The sequence below is a fragment of the Xyrauchen texanus genome, chromosome 6, assembly GCF_025860055.1.
Source record: "Xyrauchen texanus isolate HMW12.3.18 chromosome 6, RBS_HiC_50CHRs, whole genome shotgun sequence".
NCBI lineage: Eukaryota > Metazoa > Chordata > Actinopteri > Cypriniformes > Catostomidae > Xyrauchen > Xyrauchen texanus.
In genome coordinates, this window is record NC_068281.1 from 27,707,032 (window position 1) to 27,733,253 (window position 26,222).

The window sequence follows — 26,222 nt, forward strand, 5'->3', positions numbered from 1 at the left end:
ACATTTATTTTCCTTTACATGACAGTATACAGTTGGCAATGTGTTTCAGTAAAATCATTCACTTTGCGAGATAATCACGTTCCAAAAAGTTACATGACAGTTTGAGTACCTAATTTAATATGACAGAAGTCAGATATGGTAATGGAACTACATAAAAGACAAGCATAAAGACTTAAAGCACTTAAATTAAAAACATGTTACAAATATGATCTCCAGCATCTAAGCATACTACCAGACATCCAGAGGGTGGAATTGGTACTGTTAAATATTCAATTCCACCTTCAAATTGTTCCTCTACTAAAATCAGGATATCTAAAAAAAAGTTGACACTCCTGACTAATGTTCAGCATGCATATTTGTAACGTGTCCAGTCGGCATACTGAAATGTTATTTTTATATATATATATATATATATAAAAACAAAGGTTAATGATGTTAAATGTTAGACCATCATATTGCAACTGGTATAGTTGCTGAATTCCCACAATTTATTTTCTTTGCCTATTAGAATCCCACTCTTAAGAGCTGCCTCATTTGTTGTGGGCTAGTTAAACCATTTAAACTTTGGTATGCTGGCATTGATAAAAGCAGTTTAAACTCTGCTAATGTTTGGATTATTCAGCATCCACAACCATGATGTGAATGAAAAGCCCAGCTGAGGACAGGAGGTCTCCATTCTTGGTAAACAGTGGCACATGGCGATATCCTGTGGTAAAACAACAACAACAACAACAACAACATTTGATTAAACCTCTTTAGCATTGAACAGAAAGACAACTTGAAATTTCTGACAGCCACTTAAATGAGCAACAACTGATAGTAATGATATTGTTAAAAGTTACAGTAATACTAGTTTACATTTACATTTATGCATTTGGCAGACGCTTTTATCCAAAGTGACTTACAGTGCACTTATTACAGGGACAATCCCCCCGGAGCAACCTGGAGTTAAGCGCCTTACTCAAGGGCCCAACAGTGGCATCTTGGTGGTGCTGGGACTTGAACCCCCGACCTTCTGGTCAGTAACCCTGAGCCTCAACCACTGAGCCAAATTAAGATTTTTAGAAGAATCTTTCAGCTCTTTTGGTCCATACAATGGAAGTGAATGGGAGCCTAAATTTGTATGCCCCAAAAAGTAAATAAAGGCTCCAGTGGTTTAATCAATGTCTTCTGAAGTGATATGATCTGTGTGGGTGAGAAACAGATCAATATTTAAGTCCTTTTTTTTTTCAAGAAATTATTTTCACTGCTAGTAGGGGCCGATAAGCATAAAGAATGTGAATCACCAAAAACACTAGTATGTGACAGCGATCTGTTTCTCAACCACACCCATCATATCGCTTCTGAAGATATTGATTAAACCACTGAAGTCTGAGCTTCAAAATTGTCACCCATTCACTTGCATTGTATGGACCAAAAGAGCAGAGATATTCTTCTAAATATCTTAATTTGAGTTCTGCAGAAGAAAGTCAAACACTTTTTAAATTATAATAGAATTAACATTTTTGGGTGAACTATTTCTTTAAGGAATTTGTTTTTTAAAATTTTATTAAAACTGTAGCTGGAAAATTAGATTTGCGTTGAGTTTTAGGCTTTGGTTCTCTGGAAATTGAATTAAATCGATTAAGAGCTGCTTTGCCATTGGCGTGACATGCAAAATCAGCAGTCACTGTGCAAATTAAAGGAACCAACAAATTATTAAATATATGACCAATCACAATTCAGTATGCAAATATTACTATTACATTTTGAATGTTGAACATTCTATCAATGCAAGTCAATGTGGGTTTTAAAACTTTACATTTCTTTCTTAATCTTAAGTTTTGCCTTGCAAGCACTGTAATTAGTGAGCCCTTTTGAAGATGGATACATTGCTCCAGTATGTATGATTTTAAAAAGTCACTAGCACACCAACCGTTCTTTAGGCTGTTGAAGGGAAGGGTGTACTGGCCAATAAATTCATTGTCCGATGCGTAGTCATAGTCCTCAACCAAAAAGCGCACCAGGGCAAGATCTGGGACGTACACATCAAATTGGAACTTTTCATTCCACATTGGGTTGAATCCTAGAGACAGGACCGAGAATCAGATGCTGATTTTCTGTACATGCTGACTGGTGTTAAGAAGGGTGCTGGTAGATCAGATTTATAGGCGTTGTTATACCATTATTGTCAATGTACGGTGTCTCTTTCACAGTCGTATCAGCTGACACACCATAGATCTGAACTTGCACTAAAGGATCCACAATGGAGGACTTCCTTTCATTTACTTTAGGCAACTGCTGGGCTGAGATCACCTATTAGGCAAACAGTAACACCTGTATATTGAGTAATTTAGATAATATCAGCAATTATTTCAAATAATTTAGCACTGGTAATGAAAATAATTTCAAACAAAGTCAAAACAGGATCAACTGCGGCATGTTGCAGACTGAAAGCCTGTTTGCAACAACGCTTCGACTGACAAGTGGAGTTATACAAACAGTGAAGTGTCCCAGTACTGTTATAATAAACATCAGCCTTGTTGGAACGCTGCTGTCCAATCAAATAAAATAGTGGGGACTAACTGGTACAATTTTAAATGTAGTCCAAATGTTGAAGTAAAAAAAGTGCTGCAAATCTACTTGCCATCACATGAAGTGTCTTTTGCTTTAGCCACGGTCCCTTGGTGAGAGTGGTGGGGTCAAACTCGGTCGCCTTGTCTCGTAGGTAAGAAGGCTTTAGAATGTAGCCGCTCTGCCCATTTTGCAGAAAGAGCCCCTGATTCAGATCCATCTCTGGGCAGGGAGTCTGGAAGTTAAGGGCCACTGGAACAGAAGGTGAAGGGAGATAACAAATAGGATTGTAGCAATCGGTTTCAGAGATATGGCCCCAAAATGATTTGGATACTTTAAGGGGTAGTTTACCTGCCATTGTTTTGCTCACCCATATGTTGTTCGAAACCCACAGTGTCTTTTCGTGGAACACAAAAAATGTTATTCATAATGTTAACCTCAGTAACCATTCACTTTTCAATGTATAGAATAAATACAATGAAGGAGAATGGTGACTGATGTGAACATTCAGACTAACATCTTTCGTGTTCCACAAAAAAAAAAAATGTTGGGTAATTGTTCTTTGGGTGAACCAACCCTTGAAGTCACACTTAAAAGGTCTGAATGCCATGGTCTTGTCTGCAAATAAATGATGCTAGATCTTTTCTCAGAAGCAACTTGTTCCCTGAGCCATTTTTACAAACGTGTTCCACTTCGTTTGACAACCAGAAAGTGCCCAAATAATTCTGGTCTTAAATAAACTATAATAATTTGTTGTTAACTAACGCAATGACATTCAAACATTTTTGTGACACAGGTGTCCAAATACTTTATGACAGACACTGTACATGTGTTCCTCATGGCTGGCAGCTGTTTGGTGAATATCAGAGTCATTTTCCAAACAGCTACATTCTCACCACACCTAAATGTGACCCACAAATTTTCACTAACATGTGACACAGATCTGATAAATGGATGACAGCGTAAACCGCAATTAGCGCTTTGAATCTGACATTTTTAAATCCGATTTGGGCCACTTTCATGTGAAAATCAATGTGTGAACAGCCAGGCCAGATTTAATGCGACTTTTATTTGATCAAACTCAACATTCACCATTTGCACACTTGATTCGTGCAATTCAATTTGACTACATGTAGTAAGATATGCACATGAAGAAACAGAGATAGATTTAAGTGCTCTACTCGTATCACTCCAGTTTGTAGATTTCTCAAATTGTAACAAAATGAGAATGCAAGAAAGTCAATAGAAATACCTTCTTACTTTACATATATGTAATGTTGTTTTTCCTGATGTTCTTGGATTTTAAGGTGTGTAACGCTACTGACGCTACTTCGATTATATAAAGTTCTACCAAGCGAAGGCAAATTTAAAAATACTTTATCCATCAAGATGGACTTTCTACATCACTTGCTGACATATTATTAGATATATTAGACATTACTTGTAATATCCACTTAAAAAAAACAGCTAATTACAAATTAAATTGCAGTTAAATTCATTATTTATGTAATGTTGAACATGACAGGGTTTGTTATGCACATGCTCGGGGAGTGTACACCCATGCAGTTCAGTTTAGGAAAGTCGGCTGTACAGACAATTTTCTGATATGAGCTTCATTTAAAATGACATGTGATGTCAGATTTGAGCAGAAAATCAGATTTGGGACAAATTCAGCTGTGGTGGGAATGTAGCCACAGAGTCAAAGTCAGATTTACCTATCTGACAGCCTGCGTTCCACAGAGGCACTGGGTTATAGTTTGATGAGTCTGTCTTCAGTCCACCTGGGTAAATTCTGCTCAGTTTGTCCGTATTGTGGCGGATATACTCATTTCCTGCGACACAGAAAATAGAAATTGATTATTGTGGGGAACATACTTGTTTGCTTGTCTTTCCATACGTTTAAGACTAAGCGTCTTAATTTGTTGTGAAATGCATGTTTACATATTCAAAGTTCTCTATGTTAGAATTCTTCCCTAAAGCAGAATCCATCATCTGTGACCACATTTTGCTATGTGATCAATCTGTGCAGCTGAGAAGAGTCCACGTCTACATCTCATGACATGTGTTTAATTGCCTGTATTGTGTATGATCATGAGTCATCATGACATCGCACCTGATTCCTCTGCCAGTTTCACAGCCTGTCCCTCTTTAAAAGAGGCCATCTCATAAAAAGACTGCTTGCCCCAGGAATCTTCAAACCCATGGAAGTGGACACTTTTGCAGTAGATCACTATATCAGACAGCTCCTTTGCCAACTTGAGCGAATTTGATTCCTGTGTTAAGGGTGAAGTAGCAAGTTATTTGTTTGCAGCTACACATTATATTATATAACCATTTCCACAGTAAGAAAGATACATTATGCAGAGTAAGCACTCATCTTACTTTAGATTTCTTTTCCTGATCGGCTTCATCTTCTTCCTCGGTCACACTCTCTTCATCTACTACTTTGACCTCATCTGAAAAGGTGTCCTCAAGTTTGTCTAGTCTCTTCCCTTTGACTATGAACCGGCCTTTCAGTTCCTGAAAGAAATACTGGCATTAAATTAAAGCTAAAGGAGAGCCTGCAGATTCAGCATAAAATACTTTTTTAAACAAATAAAATACTTTCATTTTAACATTACATTTAAAGTTTTGTGGAGAAAAAAAAATAAGTGTTGGCAAGTTGCCTAATAATTGTGCACACTTAGACATACACAGTATTTTTTATTTGTTTCTCAGTGGAGTTACACCTCATTTATAGCGTGTTTTTATATATATATATATATATATATATATATATATATATATATATATATATATATATATATATATATATATATATATATATAAAAATATAATATATCACACACACACACACACACACACACACTATTGATTCAAAAATACAGAGAAATAAAAATAACACATCGAATCAACATGTAACCCCCACTAATATCCCTTCCCAATCACCAACCCCATCCGAACCCCCAACGAACACACCTGCGATAAAATAGAATACAATAAATAAATACAAATATAATAAACATACATTATTAAACTAGACTTTTCTCTCCCCATCCCTCCCCGAGAGTCCCCCAAAAACACTAAATTATTACCCCATTTTCTGACAAACAAGTCCCAAAACCCCAGGCTTCTATTTGCCACCTCCTCAAAAGCTGCCACCCTCCCCATCTCCGCACACCACTCCGAAAATGATCAATGATATTGGTCAGAATCATATTTTTTATATGTTTATCCCCCAAATTTATGACCACCCCATTGCCCAAAATACAAAGTCCAGGGCAAAGTAAAATTTGAGTGCCCAAAACCTCACACAAACAACTCTGAACCTTCAACCAAAATTATAACCACATATTTAAGATATTATTGCAAATTAAAAAAATCTTATCAATCATTTATTAGGGATGGGCATTCATCAATATTTTGGAATTTGAATATTTAAGCTCATAAAAAAAAATTAATATTCAAATATTCGATTATTTAAATTAAGGTAATTAATGAGAGAGACGTTGTAAAATTATTATTTTAGCCATAAAAAACAAAACAAAAAAAAACAAGCTTCTAATTATATTCAAAACAAGCTTATATCATGTCCTGTGTTATATATATATATATATATGTGTGTGTATGTATTCACAGCGCTTCCCTTTTTCCACATTTTGTTATTTACAGCCTTATTGCAAAATTGATTAAATTCATTATTTTACAAACAATACCACATAATGACAACGTGAAATAAGTTTGTTTGAAATCTTTGCAAATTTATTACAAATAAAAAACAAAAAATAATAACATGTACATAAGTATTCACAGCCTTTGCTCAATACTTTGTTGAAGTCACCTTTGACACTAATACAGCCTCAATTATTTTAGTGTATGATGCTACAAGCTTGGCACACCTATTTTTGGGCAGTTTCTCACTTTCTTCTTTGCAAGACCTCTCAAGCTCCATCAGGTTGGATGGGGAGTGTCGGTGCACAGCCATTTTCAGATCTCTCCTGAGATGTTCAATCGGGTTCAAGTCTGGGCTCTGGCTGGGCCACTCAAGAACATTCACAGAATTGTCCCGTAGCCACTCCTTTGTTATCTTGGCTGTGTGCTTGGGGTCGTTGTCCTGTTGGAAGATGAACTTTCGCCCCAGTCTGAGGTCCAGAGCGCTCTGGAGCAGGTTTTCATCAAGGATGTCTCTGTACATTGCTGCATTCATCTTTCCCTCGATCCTGACTAGTCTCCCAGTTCCTGCCGCTGAAAAACATCCCAAAGCATGATGCTGCCACCACCATGCTTCTCTGTAGCTGGCCAGGTGATGAGGTTTCCTCCAGACATGATACTTGCCATTCAGGCCAAAGAGTTGAATCTTTGTTTCATCAGACCAGAGAATTTTGCTTCTCATGGTCTGAGAGTCCTTCAGGTGCCTTTTGGCAAACTCCAGGTGGGCTGTCATGTGTCTTTTACTGAGGAGAGGCTTCCATCTGGCCACTCTACCATACAGGCCTGATTGGTGGAGTGCTGCAGAGATGGTTGTTCTTCTGGAAGTTTCTCCTCTCTCCACAGAGAAAGCTGGAGCTCTGTCAGAGTGACCATCGGGTTTTTGGTCACCTCCCTGACTAAGGTCCTTCTCCCCCGATCACTCAGCTCTAGGAAGAGTCCTGGTGGTTCCAAACTTCTTCCATTTACGGATGATGGAGGTCACTGTGCTCATTGGGACCTTCAAATTCTGTACCCTTCACCAGATCTGTGCCTCGATACAATCCTGTCTCGGAGGTCTACAGAAAATTCCTTGGACTTCACTCGGTTTGTGCTCTGACATGCACCGTTATATAGACTCCAATCAACTTGTAGAAACATCAAGGATGATCAGTGGAAACAGGATGCACCTGAGCTCAATTTTGAGTGTCATGGCAAAGGCTGTGAATACTTATGTACATGTGATTTTTTTTAATTTTTTTTTATTATTTTAAATAAATTTGCAAAGATTTCAAACAAACTTCTTTCAAGTTGTCATTATGGGTTATTGTTTGTAGAATTTTGAGGAAAATAATGAATGTAATCCATTTTGGAATAAGGCTGTAACATAACAAAATGTGGAAAAAGTGAAGCGCTGTGAATACTTTCCAGATGCACTGTGTGTGTGTGTGTGTATGTATATATATATGAATAATATATATATATATGAATAATATATATATATATATATATATATATATATATATATATATATATATATATAGGCTGTCGATTTAACACGTTAATTCAGTGCGATTAATTTTATAAAAAAAATAACACGTAAAAAAAAAAACAAATTACGCAATTAAATTGCATGCCCCCCTATAAGGAAGATTACTGAGAAATGCAAGCTTGTAGTACCACCAGTAAGTGAAACTTCAGCTGTGTGAAAACGCACAGTTTATACAGTGAAGAAAACAACCTTCAGCAGAAAAAACACAGACATGAGTTACGTTCTTGCGTTCAAAACACTTGGACACTTGGATCCGAACTAAGTGATCTCAAGAGCCGTTTAAAGATTGAGTATTAAACTATATTTAACATGACACAGCGACCTAAAAATTTTATGTTTATGATGCGATGCACCAGAGACGCTACACAAGCATGTCTGACGCAAATGTAAATTAATGGGTCCTTAAACAAGCCCTCATAATAAATCTGGAAATGATTGACAAATTCACTTGTGAAATGGATTGCTGTGAACTGTATGCCAATGACTGACTCATGATCAATAATAATGGTAGTAAACAATACATTGTATTCTAAAGCCACTTTTTGTATTGTCTTATTAATGATGAACACTTCTGCCACAAGAATGTAATGTATTTTAATTATATACGCTAATGAAGTAGACTGACGCAGTTAACGTACAGGACTACTATAAACACTCGCCATATAATAGTTATAATGTTTCAATTGCATCTCATGTCATGTTTTTGTTTTGAAAAACAAGCATATCCACGTGCTCAGTAAACTATACTCATTTATACACACCAGTTTAAATGATGGAATGTCCCTTACCTCAGCTAGCATAGTCTTTCTCGGATGCCATGTTTGTTGTTTACAGAAGAGTCATGGGGATTACGTTGTTACGGGGGATGCTGCTTTCTGACGAGCTCCACATACACGAGTGTAAAGTGTACACCGCTTATCCAGTACATTTAAACAAGAACCCAGATTTCTCACAGTAAGCCACATTCTCACAATAACCCACTTTTCTGGTGTCCATCTGAACGTACCGAGTGACAGAAAAGTTTGCTCAACAAATGTGATCAACTTGTGTCCACACTCAACTGCACCACCCAGTACATTCTGTTATAACTGCTGTTTTAGTTTGTGTGTTCAGGATATAACATGCATCTCACTGTATACAGTATATGGCCAGAAAAGCAAAAACTTTGTGAAATTCGAATAGTATTTGTACTATTCTAATATTTATTGTAGAACGAATATTCCTATCATTTATAATATTTTTTTTCTTATTTTGGTAAAGAAATGCAACATGTGAAAAACAAACATATGAACATTTAAATGAAATGCAATTTTTTTTTTTTTTTAGCCGAGAAAAAAAAAAAAAAAAAAAAAGTACATTCTTATTGTTGAGCCCTGGTACAAGATAGCAACAACTATGTTTTTTCTGTTTTTGTCACTTCCTCATTTAACATAGTTAACAGTAAACATGCCATATAGCAGGCTGGTTTCTAGCTAGGTATCACTTGCAAAATAAAAATGCACATACAGTACACATTTTATTGAATTAATTTTATATTTACAGTAGTAAGAGCAATTGGACCAAAAGCCGTTTCTAACACAGTAGTTTTAGGAAGCACTTGCTGTAAAATGATACCCTAAAAGCAGTGCCTCTTTTGTTGACTGTGACCAAGGCAGGCCACACCTTGACTGCAGGGAATGGAAAACAAATAAGCCATGATAATCACCCTGCAGGCAGAGCAGCACCGTAGTCACCATAACAGTTCAATGCATCATCTTTTTAAGCATGTCACAACTATACACTGATGGACCCATAGAAAGCACTATCACAGAACTCTGGCTCAGCCATTTCATAATGTCATTTACAGTATATGGCTTTAGTGTAAAAAAGAAATTACTTTTATATTAAATCACCACCGTATCTCAGACTCTCTTTCTGCCATTCAGAATCATACAAAAAGACTGCATGCATTCCACACATTCCATGCAGAATTCCATCTTGAAAGCAGTCCCCTGCTCAAACGGGCCAGGAGAATTGCCCTCCAGGGTCTCTAAATCCACAGCAATTGGCTTTGATATTTCAAACAGCTCTAAACAAATTTTAAGTAAATACTCAATTTGCAATAAAAGTGGTCACAATAAAATAGCACAAAAAACAAAACAAAACAAAAAAAAAAACTGTGAAATGAGGCATTATTCATTTTAGACTTGGGCTGAAGGATTAATCGGAATATATATATACAGTGTATACCACCCACCCACACTCACATTCAGAAGTTTACATACAACTTAGCCAAATACATTTAAACTCAGTTTTGCACAAGTCCTGATATTTAATCTTAGAAAACATTGCCCGTCTTAGGTCAGCTGGGATCACTATTTTAAGAATGTGAAATATCAGAATAATAGTTCTAATAATAGTAGGAATTTTGGCCCATTCCTCCAGACAGAACTGGTCTAATTGAGTCAGGTTCGTAGGCCTCCTTGCTCGCACACACTTTGTCAGTTCTTCCCACAAATTTTCTATTGGATTGAGGTCAGGGCTTTGTGATGGCCACTCCAATACCTTGACTTTGTTGTCCTTACGCCATTTTGCCACAAATTTGGAGATATGTTTTTGGATCATTGTCCATTTGTGACTGAGCTATAACTTCCTGGCTGTTGTCTTGAGATGTTGCTTCAATATGTCCACATAATTTTCCTTCATGATGCCATCTATTTTGTGAAGTACACCAGTCCCTCCTGCAGCAAATCACCCCACGACATGATCCTGCCACCCCTTCACGGTTCAACCCGCTTTACGGTTGGGATGGTGTTCTTCGGCTTGCAAGCCTCACCCTTTTTCCTCCAAACATAAAGATGGTCATTATGGCCAAACAGTTCAATTTGTTTCATCAGACCAGAGGACATTTCTCCAAAAAGTAAGATATTTGTCTCCATGTGTACGTGCAAACTGTAGTCTGGCTTTTTTATGGCAAATTTGGAGCAGTGGCTTCTTACTTGATGAGCAGCCTTTCAGGTTATATTGATATAGGACTCGTTTTACTGCGGATAAAGATACTTGTCTACCTGTTTCCTCCAGCATCTTCACAAGGTCCTTTGCTGTTGTTCTGGGATTGATTTGCACTTTTCTCACCAAACTATGTCTCTAGGAGACAGAATGAGTCTCCTTCCTGAGCGGTATGATGGCCGCGTGGTCCCATGGTGTACTTGCGTACTATTGTTTGTACATATAAACGTGGTACATTCAGGCATTTGTAAATTGCTCCCAAGTATGAACCAGACTAGTGGAGGTCCACATTTTTTTTTCAAAGGCTGATTTCATTTGATTTTCCCATGATGTCAAGCAAAGATGCCGAGTTTGAAGGTAGGCCTTAAAATACATCCACAGGTACACCTCCAATTCAGTACACCACCTATCAGAAGCTAATTGTCAAATTTTCTGAAAATTTCCAAGCTGCTTAAAGGCACAGTTCACTTAGTGTATGTATACTTCTGATCCACTGGAATTGTGATATAGTCCATTAAAAGTGAAACAATCGGTCTGTAAAAAATTGTTGGAAAAATTACTCATGTCTTTTTGAATTTGAAATTTGATGTCCTAAATGACTTGTCAAAACTAGTTTGCTAATATTAAATCTGTGGAGTGGTTCAAAAATGCATTTTAATGACTTCAACTTAATATATACTTCAACTGTATATTGAATGTCATGTTCCTGCTTAGCCAGACGGTATTCAGTAAATACAATTTAATATATTTTTTTGGCTTACTCTGAGTTTGTGTAGGAGTTGGTGTTGTGCTGGGATCCGGACGTTTGCGGCATTCCATCTCTAAGATAACGTTACCTAGTGTTGCAGTTTGTCATCGCTGTTGAATAGCAGAAGCGAAACGATATCTGTCTGAGGCAAGGCTCACTGGAGTGCGCATAAACTTCACATCCTTTGATTTACCCGTCAAATGCGAGCCACTCGCTTTGCATGAAAATCAATCTAAAAAGCTTTAATAAGTAACCTAGGAAGTCCGGAAAGGGCTAATTTATTATGTTGGATTACAAGCAGTTCACACATTGGCAAAAAAAAAAAAGAAATAATAAAATATTACATGAAAATTATTACATATTGCACCTTTAATGTTGTGGCTGATCGGTGTGTGTGCGCGAGGACTGCGATTTAAACAAATAATTAGTCTGAACACTGCCTGCTGTTCCTCAGTTCTGTTTGTAATGTGTAGAGTTTTGTAAACATGGTCAGTGATTATTACACATACTCTTGAGCATGCACGAGGCTTACGATACAGTGTTTTCAGTATGTTCTGTGATGGTTCTGTACTTGATACACACAAATCTATCCATGTAGTGCCCTGCGTGACACATGCGCCTTGAGGTTTTGTGTTCTGATGTGCACAGAGCATAATATATTTAAAGCGGTCCAGATTTACTTTTATTGCACATTTGCATAAATCCACATATGTTTAGCCACTACAAATTACAATGCAAATCTGAAATAACCCATGACACCACGTTTTTGTGGACAGAAGGGGAGATGAGAATTTCTGGGTTCCAAAACAATAAGGATAAAAAGTAGGCAGAGTCCCCTTCACAAAGTGGACAAAAACAAATAGGTACACAGCAGACACGTGCACTGTAAATGCAAAGATTATGTTTTTTTTCTTCCGTGTATTAACGTTTAAGTATTTATTTAGTAAAAATTAAATAAATAAAAGGGACTCAAGTGTGAACATGCTTTTCATCTGCAGTAGAGCATGCAAAATGCATGATTTAGTTTTGATAAAAATAATTTAAATGTTTTTTTTTTACGTTTATATCGCAGTTGTCAAATTTTTCAAATATATTTTTCACAAATTTGAATTTCATCCAAATCATTCTACCCTTAAGTCGACATTTTTTGTTATAATTTACTCTAAACAGACATCCTTTGTTTTCATATAGTCTTATCTGAAAATGATCTATTGTATCACATGACTTAAAAGAATGTTTGCCCTTTAAAGGGACCGTTCTCCCAAAAATCTCCCACCATTATTCTATTCTCATATTGCTCCAAAACTTTTAACCAAACTCTTTCTTCTGGAGATGTTAGGTAGTATGTTAGCCTCAGTCACCATTCAATTTTACTGCATCTTTTTCATAATAATAAAAGTTAATGGTGACTGAGGCTAACATGTTCCATGGAAGAAAGTCCATTATACTGGTTTGGAACAAAATGAGTGTGAGTAAATTATGAACTTTTTTTGTGTGAACTACCCCTTTAACATCTTGCCATCTGTGTGGTCACTAACCTCAGGGGAAGGGAAGCATTTGGGCATCTTCTCTCCAAGGGGTTTGGTGACCAGAGCACTACCTAGGATGGAGATCATGTGCTTAGCCATGGTCTTCTGCTGCTCCACACTGCAGTTGTTCTCCAAAGACAGGATCACAGGGTACTCAGACATCTGATGAAGGGAATCATTAAATTGTTAACTGTCAGATACACATGGTCAGTAGACTACAAGAACAAGCTATACAAGTCCTAAAACAAATATTAGCCCGCACTAAACATCTTTAACAATTAAATAAACAACAGCTATTCGAATCCTACAAATAGTTCACACAAAAATGAAAATTGTCATCATTTACTTATGTTGTTCCAAACCCATATGACTTTCTTCCATGGAACACAAAAGGGGATGTTAGGAAGTATCTAAGGCACCATTCACTTTCATTGCATCTTTTTCCATACAATGAATGTGAATGGTGACTGAGCCTGTCCCTATCATCTAATTTTACGTTCCACAGAAACAGACATATATACAGATTTGGAACAACATAAGGGTGATTAAATGATGACATAATTTTATATTTTTGGGTGAACTAGCCCTTTAATCTTTATACCTTAAAGGCATAGTCTTTAATGGCTTGAATCACATCTTTGAAGAGGATCTTTGTGGTGAGAGTGTAACCATGGTAAATGACCGGTTCCCCATCAGATCCATCCCAACAGTCTAGCTCAACACAGCGGCAGCCCTTGACAAGCGCTCTGTACAGGGACACTGTAATTGGTATTCTGAAACAAAGCTTTAACAACATGCTTAAAGTTGTAGTGTTCAATTTTTCCAATGCTATTTGCTAGAAAAAAAAATATTGATGTCATATGGGTTGGTGGTTTGTGGAGGTTCAGAAGCTTTCCTTTGGAATTTAGAGGGTATCTGGTCTAAGTGTCAAGCTACTGACATTTCATATTTACCATAAACAAACTACAATACTCCTATGGTTTTCAGAATACTTCAAATGTAATTAAACTATATTGTTTTTTTTACACATAGGATAGTGTGAAATTGCAGAATGATTACTTTATGTAAGCATCAGTGCTGCTGAGCCCTTTGAGTTGGTCCTCCAGCAGGTATGTGTTGTGAGAGGAAGAGATGAAGTAATGGTTGAGAGGCTGGTTCATGTCCTGGTAAACACTTCTATGGGCCAGGTTAAAGATCAAGCCATCCGGCTGTTGCAAGTACATCAGGAAGCCATCCTTTGTCATTTGTTGTTTTGCTTTGGCTACAGAAGTCCAAAACAAATAATAACAAGGACAAAGTCATACTTGCACACAACTGCCCCAAATAGTGTTAGGACACTGAAGCCTCACTTAAAACCGTATGAATGCCTTTGCATTAGACAACAAAATACAGAAGCAAGTGTAATTTATTTTAAAGAAATACAGCACAAACAAACACAAAAGGTTTGTTAGGTTTAGAATTATAAAACAACAAATATAAAGAAAAAAGTAGTGGTTACAAAACTTTAATGGATCATGTCCATAGTTAATGTGTTGAACTACACCTGTGGTAACTCTGCTAGTACATCTGTGTGAACTTGAGGGTGCCTGACTTCATATATCCTCTAAGATCACTTGAAAGTAATTGCTTTAATTGTGAAATGGCTCAGAAAAGTGAAGTTAGTTCTGAGAAAAGTTCCAGCATCATTTGTTTGCACATGACAATTGCTTTAATATTTTGTTATCCAATGCAATGACATCCAGAAATTTTAAGTGTGGTTTAAATGTCCAAAAACACTTTGGGGGCCCACTGTATTCGTTTCATTGATGTTATTTTTCCTGCTCCTCTGAGACTACTCCAAAACCAAATTAAGGTGAATTTTAATTTACCATTTTCATCAAGCTCATATTTCTCAATAAGTTGAAGAGCATCACTCTGAGACGTGTCCTCTATCTGCTCATTTCTCAGAAAGTTCATTAGATCATCAGCGCTCATGAGACCGTCTGTCTTTGCATATTCTCCATAGATGACATCAATCTCCTCTCTTTGCGTCAGGATTTTATAGAAATGCTCAATCTCCTTTCCCTCCAGGAATCCACACTTTGATGCATCACATTTCTAAAAAGAGGGCAAAAAGTAGCATTAATAATTTCAATGTTACCTGTGCTAATTTAAAGCTAAAGTGTGCAATTCCCGCACCACTAGCATTACCAAACCGAAATGTAAAAATAATGATAGCACACAATTGGTTGAGCCAATGTTGCGGTGTCAGCCTGGTTTGATGCTCAAACGAACAGAGCAAATGTTTACACTTTTCGGGGAAATCAGTTTACAAATGCTTCCTTTGAGTTATTTCTGCATAATATGTTGGGATAGGAGGAAGTATTTTAACAATCGAAAAAATGACACTTCAGCTTTCAAGTGTTACCTTTTAAGATGTGGAAATGTAAAAAGTTACAGACACGTAAACTTTGGTTGCATTCACGCATAACATTAGGGGTATTTACACTTGGCCACGTCATGCGTTTTTGATCTGATCACTCCAGTGGTTGTTTAAGATGCATTTTGAAACTTCAAGTGTTAATTCCACTGGCTGTTCAAGCCAAATATGTAAACTTTAAACCGCCCAAACATCACTACGTCAGCATAGGGGAAATTAAAAATATAATGGCACTTAAAGAGTATTTGCACAGGGCTCTTGTCACACAATAAATACCAACTTAAGAAACAGATGCCAGTTGTAGGAGACAGAACTTTTTATCTTCATTTACTGGATGCAGCTCATCAACGAAACTGAAACTAAACACTGAAAATTAGTGCAGCTGACGCGCATGATGCATCGCACCTTCTACAAGCCTGAGGGGAAAATACACAGCGAGCACAAACACAGATACCCTGGCAGCAGCAAAGCCACTTGGAATCAAATAATAAATCACATCTTTCAATTTCGCTGCCCAGCATTAGCATAATCAAGAAGTGAACTCAGTTTTATTTGCATATAGCACAGGAATTGAAGATCGGATTTATATCCATTTGTCGGAGACACATTGATGTTGTGGGCATGTGTAAATGGAATGTGCTTATTCAATTGAATAGCCATCCGATCAGTAAAAACACATGAATTGACCAAGTGTAAATAGCTATTACATAGATATTACCTCAAAGAGCATCTTTGCGTAGTTATCATCCACCTCAATGTTGATGTCTTGTAGAAAGCTCTTCAGCTCTTTCTGACTCATTTTACTGTCGCCGTTTGTATCTGCCTTACGCATACAACTGTAGATCCAGCTAGAGCTCTGATGAAAGGACAATCCAGAAAACACGGAAGGAAAAAAAAATTATGTTTGAACTATACCTCCAGACTTCAGGAGTTTAAAAAGGATACTGCTCTGTCTTCGTTTGTGGGCTGAGGCTGTTCATGCTTGAGATGACCTTCTCCAAACCACTGACCCACTTCTTGGCCTCTTCCTCGGAGGTGGCGATCAGGTCCAGGCTTTTCTGTCGGCCCTTAAACAAGATTGAGAACGTTCGACCCTCTACCGCCGCCTCTGTGTATTTCCTCAGACCCTCCGTCTGCCGACCTCTCCGTACTGCTGCAATGTCCTCAATGGAGACTGACAGAGAAAGAGTACACATAAGACATTTTTGGCAGTGTGGCCATTGTCTCAAACCTTTGACTTGCTCTATGTGGGAAAAAAATTGAATCACTGAGACACCATTTTCTGAAAAGCCACTTTGAAACAAAATGTATTGTGAAAAGTGTTACACATTAAACCGACTTGGCAAACACAATGAACCACAGAACACAAGCCTATATTTTCTCACTAATACAAGATATGGTATCTTTTAAACAATTTGTACATTTTAATAATCTGAACTCACTCTTGGCCACATCAGAATTGTAGAGATAACATTTTTAACAGCCCTTTGTGATGACATGTACTATATTTGATATTAGAGCGAGAAACAAAACATGAAGACATCTGTGACATTGTAATTACGTTTTATTATACTGACCTGGGGTCTGATTTATAAATGTTACATATGCACATAAGTGCACACATTAGGGCTGTAATGACTATGAAATGTAACGAATGATTAATTGTGAAGCAAATAATTGCGATTGTGACGAATAATTGTCTGTTTTAGGGCTTTCATGATTATAATAATTAATTGTCTGTTTTATGAAAATGAACTGTCATACTACAGTGTGTAAATGTGCTTCATACATCTTAAGTCATTTATTAATATTATACTTTGAATAATAATAAGAGATATATAATTTCCTATAACAAATTGGAATTTATTTCTCCTGGGTAGAATAACAAATACTATTTTAAATCTCAATTTTTCCAAATACTTAAAATATGTCTCTTATTGGTCAACTTTAGTCATGGTCCATTTTACAATGTGCAAGCCCGTTTACATTTTGGAACACAGCCAACAGCTGTTTTACTATATTACATTATTATATATATTATTAAAAAAAATTCTGTTCTGAATTCATAACGTTCAAATATTTTAAGGCTCTCGAATTAAACCCACATGCCCTTATTTTTCATGCGTTTAAGATTGTGTTTTGTGGCAAGAACATTTGCCATTACACTAATGTTAAATAAAAGTGAAACTCAAATTAATTTCACTAAAAAGGCATAAAAATACAAGCCAGGCTAGTTAATTGGTGGCCCGCAGGCCATATCCGGCCCTCCAAATTATTTTGATAATTGCTTTGCAGTCTGACACACAACTCAGCGGTGAGTTTAATAACACTCAGATACACGCAAACGGCATTCAACGGTAAGTTTAATAATGTTCAATGGCATGTGCATCAGCATTAAGTCATCAGTTCTAGAGCGTGATGGTTTAAACTTTTCTGTGTATATAGTTAGTTTATAAATTGCTTTGCAAAACATGGACAAGCATTGTTTAGGTGAGGATTTGATAGTGTCTTATTCAATCACTTATGAAAATTGCTTATCAGTGCAGTACGGTCAAATGTACAATCTACAGTAAAACATTAGCGCCACTAAACCTGCATCTATGTACATATCGCAACTACATTACAGCTGAGCCAGCATTCTCTATCCAGAGCATAATCAAATCAAGTTATTCTCAGTTTACCAGTAATCAATACAAATATCTGGCTCATCCACTGTCTCCTTTGTGCAATTTTTAAAAAATTTTTATTCTTGTTTAAAATCACACTTCTATATTAGACGACCATTCTTTTCTTATGTGGGTCAATATAGTAAAAAATTGGCTTTAGCAGATCTAATGTTCTTTCTCGGATTTATATAATTTGTAAGCAATAACCCTAGTACAATGTTAACACTGAAAATAATGATAATTTATAGATGTTTTTATTTCAAAGTAAAGTTAATCAAAACCTATCTGTTAGTTGAGAGTGAAGTCATGCTTGATCTTTAGCAAGATCAGAAGGAACTTGTGGCCAGACCAGTATTTAGTTTTTATGTTAACATGTTTTTTACAATGAAAGTGCTAGCTAAGATAAACACCAAAACATTTTTGGCCCCTTCAAGATTTCATTTTGGATAATCTGGCTGCTGCAAGATAGATAAGGAGCGCTGATATAAGCTATATAAAAAAGGATAAGATTGGTGATAAATGCTCTGCTTTTGGAAGTCTGCCTCATTCCATTGTATGGAGATTCCAAAAGCCTGTGTACTTAGAAACCATTCAATTGCAGAAATAATCTTATGATGAAAAGAAAAGGGTTTTCACTTAAAGGGGTCATGACATGCCTTTTTTATTATTTTAATGTTCCTTGAGTTTCACTTATATTTTTTTGCACATAAAAAAAAATACAAAATAATAAAGTAATTTGTAAAGGATGATACATTTCCACCCTCATTCTGACCCTCTTGGTTTGGTGCTGCTGCTTCTTTAAGATTTGCTGACCTGCTTTCTCCTTGCCATCTCCTGAAACCCTCTAGTAAGGTGAGCCTACATGCTTAGCATAAAATAGCATAACGTGGCAGTCCCAAAGACATTCTATGGAGGTACACTGGGGGGCAGTTCTTTTGAATGGATGTCTATGGAGGAGATGCTTAAGTGTGTGGAATAAACTAATTTTGTGAAGAAAAAGCTCATCACTTAATAAATTGACTGCCTTTTTGCAAATCGTCAACATGTTTAACACTAAATCCATTTGAAATGGACTATGTGTGGAGTTTAATATGATAAAATCTGTGTTTTATAAGAGAAGTCACAGACAAATGTGAGACAGGTTTCCGTTTACGGCTCTCCCCATTTATTTGTATGGTATCTGCAAACAGTGACTTAACTGTTGTAACATGCTAGTTGACCATTACGTTCTATACTATGATAGAGCTGTGGAGGTTGTTATATCAGTAAATAATCAACACACCTGGGCGGAGCTACGGAATTGATTAAAAGTTAAATTAGTTAGTTTGATGTGGAGGCAGTCAGATGTAAATGTCTACCACAGTGTGACATCACAATGTGGAGGAAGTAGAGAGTGAGTCGTTTTGGCAGCTAGGTTTCAACAAATGCTCTTTTTGCAGTGAGGAAGTTTTGAGTTCTGAAAAATACAGTATGTATTTATAGTACAGTGACCTCTTAAATGTCAAAATAGACATTTGCCAATATTCAATAATAAGGTATACCGTGATAACATGCACAATATTTTTTTATCGGGAGCACTTCAAAATACAGTGAACATTTCTAGATAACCTATTAACCAAATTTTTTCGATTTGTCTGAATGCACTGTAGCATTTACATCAATGAATCAACATTCCCAACACACTTACAGTAATAGGAAGACATACCAAATTACTAGGAAACTAAAATATTCATGTTTTTTTTTTTTTCAATTAAACTTTTCCCTCAAATTGTTTCCATGAAAATAAACCGTAATAAATTAGATAGGCCTAAATGCAAAATAGCAATATTGGACTCTTGGCAAAGTTACTTTCTTTTTGATCTTTTAATTTAAATAGTACAAAACAAGTAACTAAATCTTGTAATTAAGAACAATAAAGTTTCTTTCAACCCATTTTGTAATTCAATAAAGTGATAAGACTGTATACATTTATAAATGCTTCAGCAATTATAGTGATTAAACATTTTTATTCCATCACATCCCTATGTCAAAAGATGGACAACTCGATTCCTCATCTAATGACTCCTTCAAAATACTGTATATAAGAACTAAAATGTGACTGGATAGGTCCAAAGACAGTACAGCAATGCTCCACGCAGCTTTGCTATTGCGGTGGCATGTGCAACACTGCACAGCATTGCACATAAAAATAGGTTACCTGTCCCACTGAACCCCACCTGTGGAATTTAAAAAAAAAAATAGCAGTGCAGTTTACCAGGAAACGGAATGCTTTAACTTCACACATTTTATTTTTATAAACTTCTTTCAGCGATCTACTAATATCAGATTCTACCTGAATCCATGACAGAATTTATGTCTGTTTATTTATTCAAATACAAAATTTGCAAAAATCCTTAAAATGATCAATTTGCTTGAAGACCAAATTAAAAGTTAGGTCAGGTTTATGCTTAATTAAATTAAAATTTGCCAATTCAGGTTAGAATAACAACATTTCTGGTCTATTTAAGATACTTTCTCTTAAAAAGGAGTCTGTTCTCTTTGTTTCTAGTAGGGCCTGCTGTTAAATGCAATAGTATCACGTGTCTGGGTGGCAACTGCATATGGAAATTCTATGTAGAAGAGGTCATGCATAATAACAAAGACGTTGATATCTCAGGATGTTATATTGTTATTTTAAGGATTGTTTTTTTTACAGCACCAGTTGCAATTTAGCAATATTACATAAATAAAACATTAAAGTACTGCAGATTTAACATTTGTATTCTTAATTCAGCTTCAATCAAGGCCATGCTATTGTGTTATAAAACTAAATGTCTGCTATATATAAATCAGGTAACCATTATGGATAACTAACTTTATTACCACACAATGCAAGAAAATGCCATTTTAAAAATAAAGCTGTTAAGCCATTAGGTGAGGCATTAACTTCTATGCACATATTATGTGCAATACGCATTATGCAACAATATTTTACCGTGATGATGCTGAAAAAAAAATATGGATTTGAGGAGGAAAGTGCCATAGATCTTCTGTGAAGACACACACACACACACACACACACACACACACACACACACACACACAATGCTGGGAAGATGCACCACCATACACATGCAAAGCAGCGGTAGACATTGACACACCCTGTGGGCATTTTGTTGCGAAGGGAGACTGGACCATTACTCACAGGTCTGTTTGGACTTCAAGGTCTTTTTGGATTCGTGCCATATGGTCTTGCAGTCCTCCTGCAGCTTGTAGAAGCGTGTCTTTTTCCATGAGTCCGAACGGACTTTCAAAAGATCCCCACCATCCAACAAGAACTTCAGCTCTGGATCACCTTCCAAACCTATGGCCAATAGGAAGAAAGCAGGACTTATGCAGTCTCTCTTTTCACACATTATTGCCTTTGCTTTTTAGTCAGATTTGTGGGTAACTAGACACATCCTTGTTTTTGTATGAAAGCAGAAACAAAAGAATTGTATTGTCCCTTTATGGTCCAAATAAGGAAGGAACCCTCCCTTTCATGAGTGTACATGCTGAGGAAGAAAATATGGCTTACAACCTTTATCTAAAACACCGTCTAAATGACTGGAAAACAAACTGTGGACACTTGACACCCACCAGGGCGAGATAAGTTCAACAGCAGAAATGTATTATTTACAGAGCATTTGTGAGTAATTTACACACGCACATGAATGAACAGGTGTAACTTGGTATTTTTTTTATTCATGAAAAGGCTGTGAGATAGTGAGCTGCCTATCTACACTGCAAGTGCACTCTAGGTAGACAGGTTAATAGGTTTTGAGACGCAGCCAATACAGTCTTACAAGATTTCCTTCGAAGTAACCTGGTCATTTCCCAAAAACTGTGAGTACCTTCAAATAACCAAAAGAGTACAACCGTAAATACAGCACCAAATGTGAAATGTTTAGCGAACACATCCACAAGAGATGCGAAAATCCCGGTTTATTATGATATCATCGTCTTACCTAGAAGTCTCATGTTGTCGAGCGCGACTGTCTTGACCTGCGCGCGGTATAATAACTCTTGAGACTTGGTCCTTACAGATTGTCTTCGTACACACTGCATCTTATGAATTTTCAGCACAGAAATGGAAACAGCTGCCGAAAAAGGGAGTCGAAAACATCAATGACTTGGGAGTGTCGCTTTACTCACTTATCTACGGTTAAGGGGCGTGTACTATGCAAAGTTAATCGCAAGAATAAAACAATGTAGTGATACCGTTCGTCTGATTCAAACGATAGGTAATATTTGTTGATGAAGTGTATGACAGACAGGTCAAAAAAATTAAATACGAATAGTGAATTCTACAAAAGGTAGGTTGGGTTTTGTATGGATTTGAGGAGAAACACTGGTGTCATCTAGTGGCAACATTCGGACATTTCTAGTGTTTCGATTTTCTTAGGACTTGATGTAAAATGAAATGCAGAGAATGATGCCATTGTAAACACAACTGAAATTTTTAAATCTCGTTATTTATTGTGATCATCCTTGACTTTTTCCAGATTTACACAATCATATTAATCTGTTGACCAGATGCAGACAAGTAGTTCATGCATCACAGCGAGAGTCTGCACAATTTGGATGATAGAGGCACTGGAGATCCTTCAGGTGTCTCTGAATAGTGTATACACAACAAGCACACAGTCTTGGGCTTTTTAAGAACTCAAGTGTGGGTCATGTTTACTGTAACATCGTAAAATGCCCTGTAAAAGCCCCCTAGGTAAGAGACACTTTTGATTAGATTTTTCCCCCAAAATACTAAACAGCAACAAAACTACCACAGTTCTTTCCTAAACACCTGTTCTTCACTATAAACTGAAAAATGTTCCTCATCTATGAGATCATTGTGTGCGATGTCTAAAGTCTGAATTTGAGGTAACTCGATCTCATATTTAATCATTTTCTAAATGTTGCAAATTTATGTAGCTAATGAAAATCCCTGAAATTATTAATTTTCAGTTTTATTCAGGGTGATTAAATCAAACGTTTTTCAGTTACGGTCCAATAAGTGAAAGGATATCATTTGGAGTAAAAAGCCCCCATAAAACACATTGTTTTTCTTAAATGTGGCGAATAGATCTGTTATGAAGAATGTTCAAAGTGGGCTCACATTAACGGATTCAATAACAGTGAAGATTCATTTAGATGTATTGAAGTGCCAAATGTGTTTGAAATTAACAGGTAATGCTGCATCCTTTTCTGAAGTAGTTATTTTGTATAAGCATTATCTTATTTTGTTACTCAAAAAAAGTATCTTGCCATCTTAAAAGGTATTGCCCAAAGTTGACAAATCCCCCCTATAATTATTGCCACATATTTATTTACATAATATATCTATAATCACTCTGGGGACTTACACTAAGTGTGAGTTAAAAGGCCCCACTCACTACATATTTTTTGAATCAAAACAACCTTCTGTTATAATTTATTTCCAGAGAAATGATGTTGCTTAATCAATATTCAATTAAATGTATTCCTTCAATCTTAATTTTGATCAGAAAAAAAAAAAAAAGCACATTTAGCACAAGGTGTGCCTTTAGCCCCATTGTACCCTATTAGCAAATATCGTTGACATCTCTACCAAAAAACTAACAAACAAACCAGCTAAAACTAGCCTAAGCTGGTTGGCTGCTCTTAGCTAGTTAAAACTGGTCTCCCAATCTGACCAGCTAAAGTGCCTAAGAAGACCCCTAATAAAACAGCAACCAGATAAGACCAGCCAACGAACTTGGCTTCTCTATTTAAGAACGTTTTTTTCTGAGCTGGTCTGTATTAAAACACTGAAAAGAGCATAACATTGATTTACAGATAAAGTAACCCCATAATTTGACAGACAGGAACAAGAGTAATGAAAGGGATACGTTATGCGAGACAGTAGACGGAATGTTGCTCCAGGCTACAAACACCTCTCCTGTGGTGGGATGCATTGCTGCAAAATAAGAGCACTGTAGGTATATGGACAAATAAGTTGCTAAGGGTGTGGCAACAATATAATGTCCTCTCAATTTACCCTACACCATCAAATCATGGGTTTTATCAAATGCCATCCAAAGTACCAAAATACCTGACCGAAAAAAAAAAAATAGATGTGCTTTGCAATGTCTTGATTTTGATATACATTTTATTTAATTTTGTATACGGTTTATGATATATTAATATAACTTTAAGTAATATAATGATATACAGGAAATCTCTTTAAAACGCTACATTGCATTTTTTCACGCTTTTTGTAACGTCGTTAAATATTAAATACATTTGTGCTTGAAGAATCATGTTTGGGAATGGTTAACATCAAGTAGCGCGTGGCTGGAACCCAAGAGCGCGTGCACTGCAGGTTTACTGAACGGGTCTTAACATTCACTGCTCTAATGAACTTTCAGATATTTGTCGATTGACTTTTGTGAACCGAACAAACTATGCTCTAGAATTGAACTGCAGCCAATTCCGATACACATTTAATTCGCCATTTACCTTGTTTATCAGTAATACCGTTGGAATCCATTTCTCGTAAATACAACAGTCTGTTAGTTATCTCATCTCCTCGTCGCTCAGTATTCCCAGCAGTGTTTTCAACTTCAGGAGTTCACACGTCAAACCAACAACACGTAACTAAGCATAGTATATCGCTCCTCAAGACAGGAAAACAGACAGAATCGATATAAACTGAGTAATTGCTCCAGTCTTTTCGACAAAGGTGGATTACCTGTCTCTGGGTACTCTCAGACTCAGTGAAATGGATTTCATGATGGGCCACTCCCACTGATCTAGCGACTCGCCACCCAACAGTTTAGCATCTTATAACTAACTGCATGCTGTGCCTCAAGCTGCCTATAGGGTTTCGGTTAAGGTAAATTATACAAATACTTACAATGCAAATTCAGACTGTGACTTATTTATTTTTTTTGGTAAATTTTTTATTGTATTAGGTGAGCAGTTTATCCATATTGATGATCGTATCCATTATTGCTGCACCTATACCTGCTGTAAACCACTGTACACAAATTGTCATGTCAGTCAGCTGTAATACAGCAACAGTGTAGTAAATTTATGAGGCAGAACTTATAAGAAAATTGAAAAGTTATATATATATAGGCTACATATACATACTACCAGTCAATTTTTGAAACACTTATTCTTTATTATAATTGTTTTTTCTTCACATTTTAGAATAATAGTCATAAAAACTATGGAACAACATAAATTGAACTATGGGAATTATGTTGTGACTACACAAAGTCCAAAATAAATAAAACCTGTGTTATATTTTAGCATCTTCAAAGTAGTCAACATTTGCTTAGAATTTGCAGACATGTACTCTTGACATTTTCTCAACCAACTTCTTGAGTAATCACTCTGGGATGCTTTTTAAACAGTATTGAAGGAGTTCCCATCTATGTTGGGCACTTATTGGCTGCTTTTCTTTATTATTTGGTCCAAGTCATCCATTTCAAAAGTTTTTTTTTTAAGTTAAATTTTAGTTTTAGAATGAAATAAATTCATATGTTGACACAATTATATTTTTGTCTGCAAAACTAATTTCAAACATTTAAGCATACGCCTTCAGATCAAAAGATTTTAAATATCATGAGAAACATTTCAGTCAAGTGTTTCAAAACTTTGACCGGTAATGTGTAATATATATATATATATATATATATATATATATATATATATATATATATATATATATATATATATTATACAGTTGCCTTTGTCATATACATAAATTCTGCTTAAAAGGAAACATAGACTAGTATATTGTTTCAAAAGAGACTTTCCAAAGAGGAAGGTGCTGCAGTTATCCTCTCTCCATTGAATGTTAATTCAGTTTTTGTATCATACTTGAGCTCTGTTGTTAAAACTCCCAATTTGTACAATTGTGAGTATTTTCAATAATAAGCCCCCTGAATGTCCACCTGGTGACACTCCAGGAATATTAGGTATAGGGTAATTTGCACTCTTTAAGGCAACACATACAGTACATTATGTTCTACTTTAAACTTTGAAAAAGTGCCATTTTCATTTTAGTCCAATCAGATCAGTCACAATTAAGTTAGTA

The 26,222-nt window shown here is 36.2% G+C and overlaps 1 protein-coding gene across 2 annotated transcripts; it reads right to left on the reverse strand.

Moving 5' to 3' along the window:
* Positions 1 to 14: 14 nt before the first annotated feature.
* Positions 15 to 24,866, reverse strand: LOC127644951 (1-phosphatidylinositol 4,5-bisphosphate phosphodiesterase delta-1-like). 2 transcript variants are annotated; one of them, XM_052128411.1, is made up of 15 exons: positions 24,635 to 24,866; positions 21,327 to 21,485; positions 16,422 to 16,650; positions 16,195 to 16,324; positions 14,926 to 15,154; positions 14,117 to 14,318; positions 13,659 to 13,803; positions 13,067 to 13,219; positions 4,936 to 5,073; positions 4,667 to 4,826; positions 4,269 to 4,385; positions 2,627 to 2,805; positions 2,163 to 2,295; positions 1,916 to 2,065; positions 15 to 706 (listed from the first exon to the last, which is right to left on the reverse strand). In XM_052128411.1, exons 1-15 carry the CDS (start codon positions 24,663 to 24,665, stop codon positions 615 to 617), a joined length of 2,247 nt encoding a protein of 748 aa, XP_051984371.1. In that variant the 5' UTR covers positions 24,666 to 24,866; the 3' UTR covers positions 15 to 614. The 2 variants fall into 2 exon arrangements, with proteins under 2 accessions (XP_051984371.1, XP_051984370.1); XM_052128410.1 differs by lacking the exon at positions 24,635 to 24,866 and adding an exon at positions 22,129 to 22,266.
* Between the last annotated feature and the right edge of the window lie 1,356 nt (positions 24,867 to 26,222).

What these genes read in the sequence shown, in the direction of transcription:
- LOC127644951 (XM_052128410.1), bottom strand. Translation starts at nt 22,228, where the DNA reads ATGCAGTGTGTACGAAGACAATCTGTAAGGACCAAGTCTCAAGAGTTA. An exon ending in CCACAAACGAAGACAGAGCA is followed by an intron (nt 16,325 to 16,421) that starts GTATCCTTTTTA and finishes TCAGAGCTCTAG; the next exon opens with CTGGATCTACAGTTGTATGC. An exon ending in CTTCAACAGCCTAAAGAACG is followed by an intron (nt 707 to 1,915) that starts GTTGGTGTGCTA and finishes GTTTTACCACAG; the next exon opens with GATATCGCCATGTGCCACTG.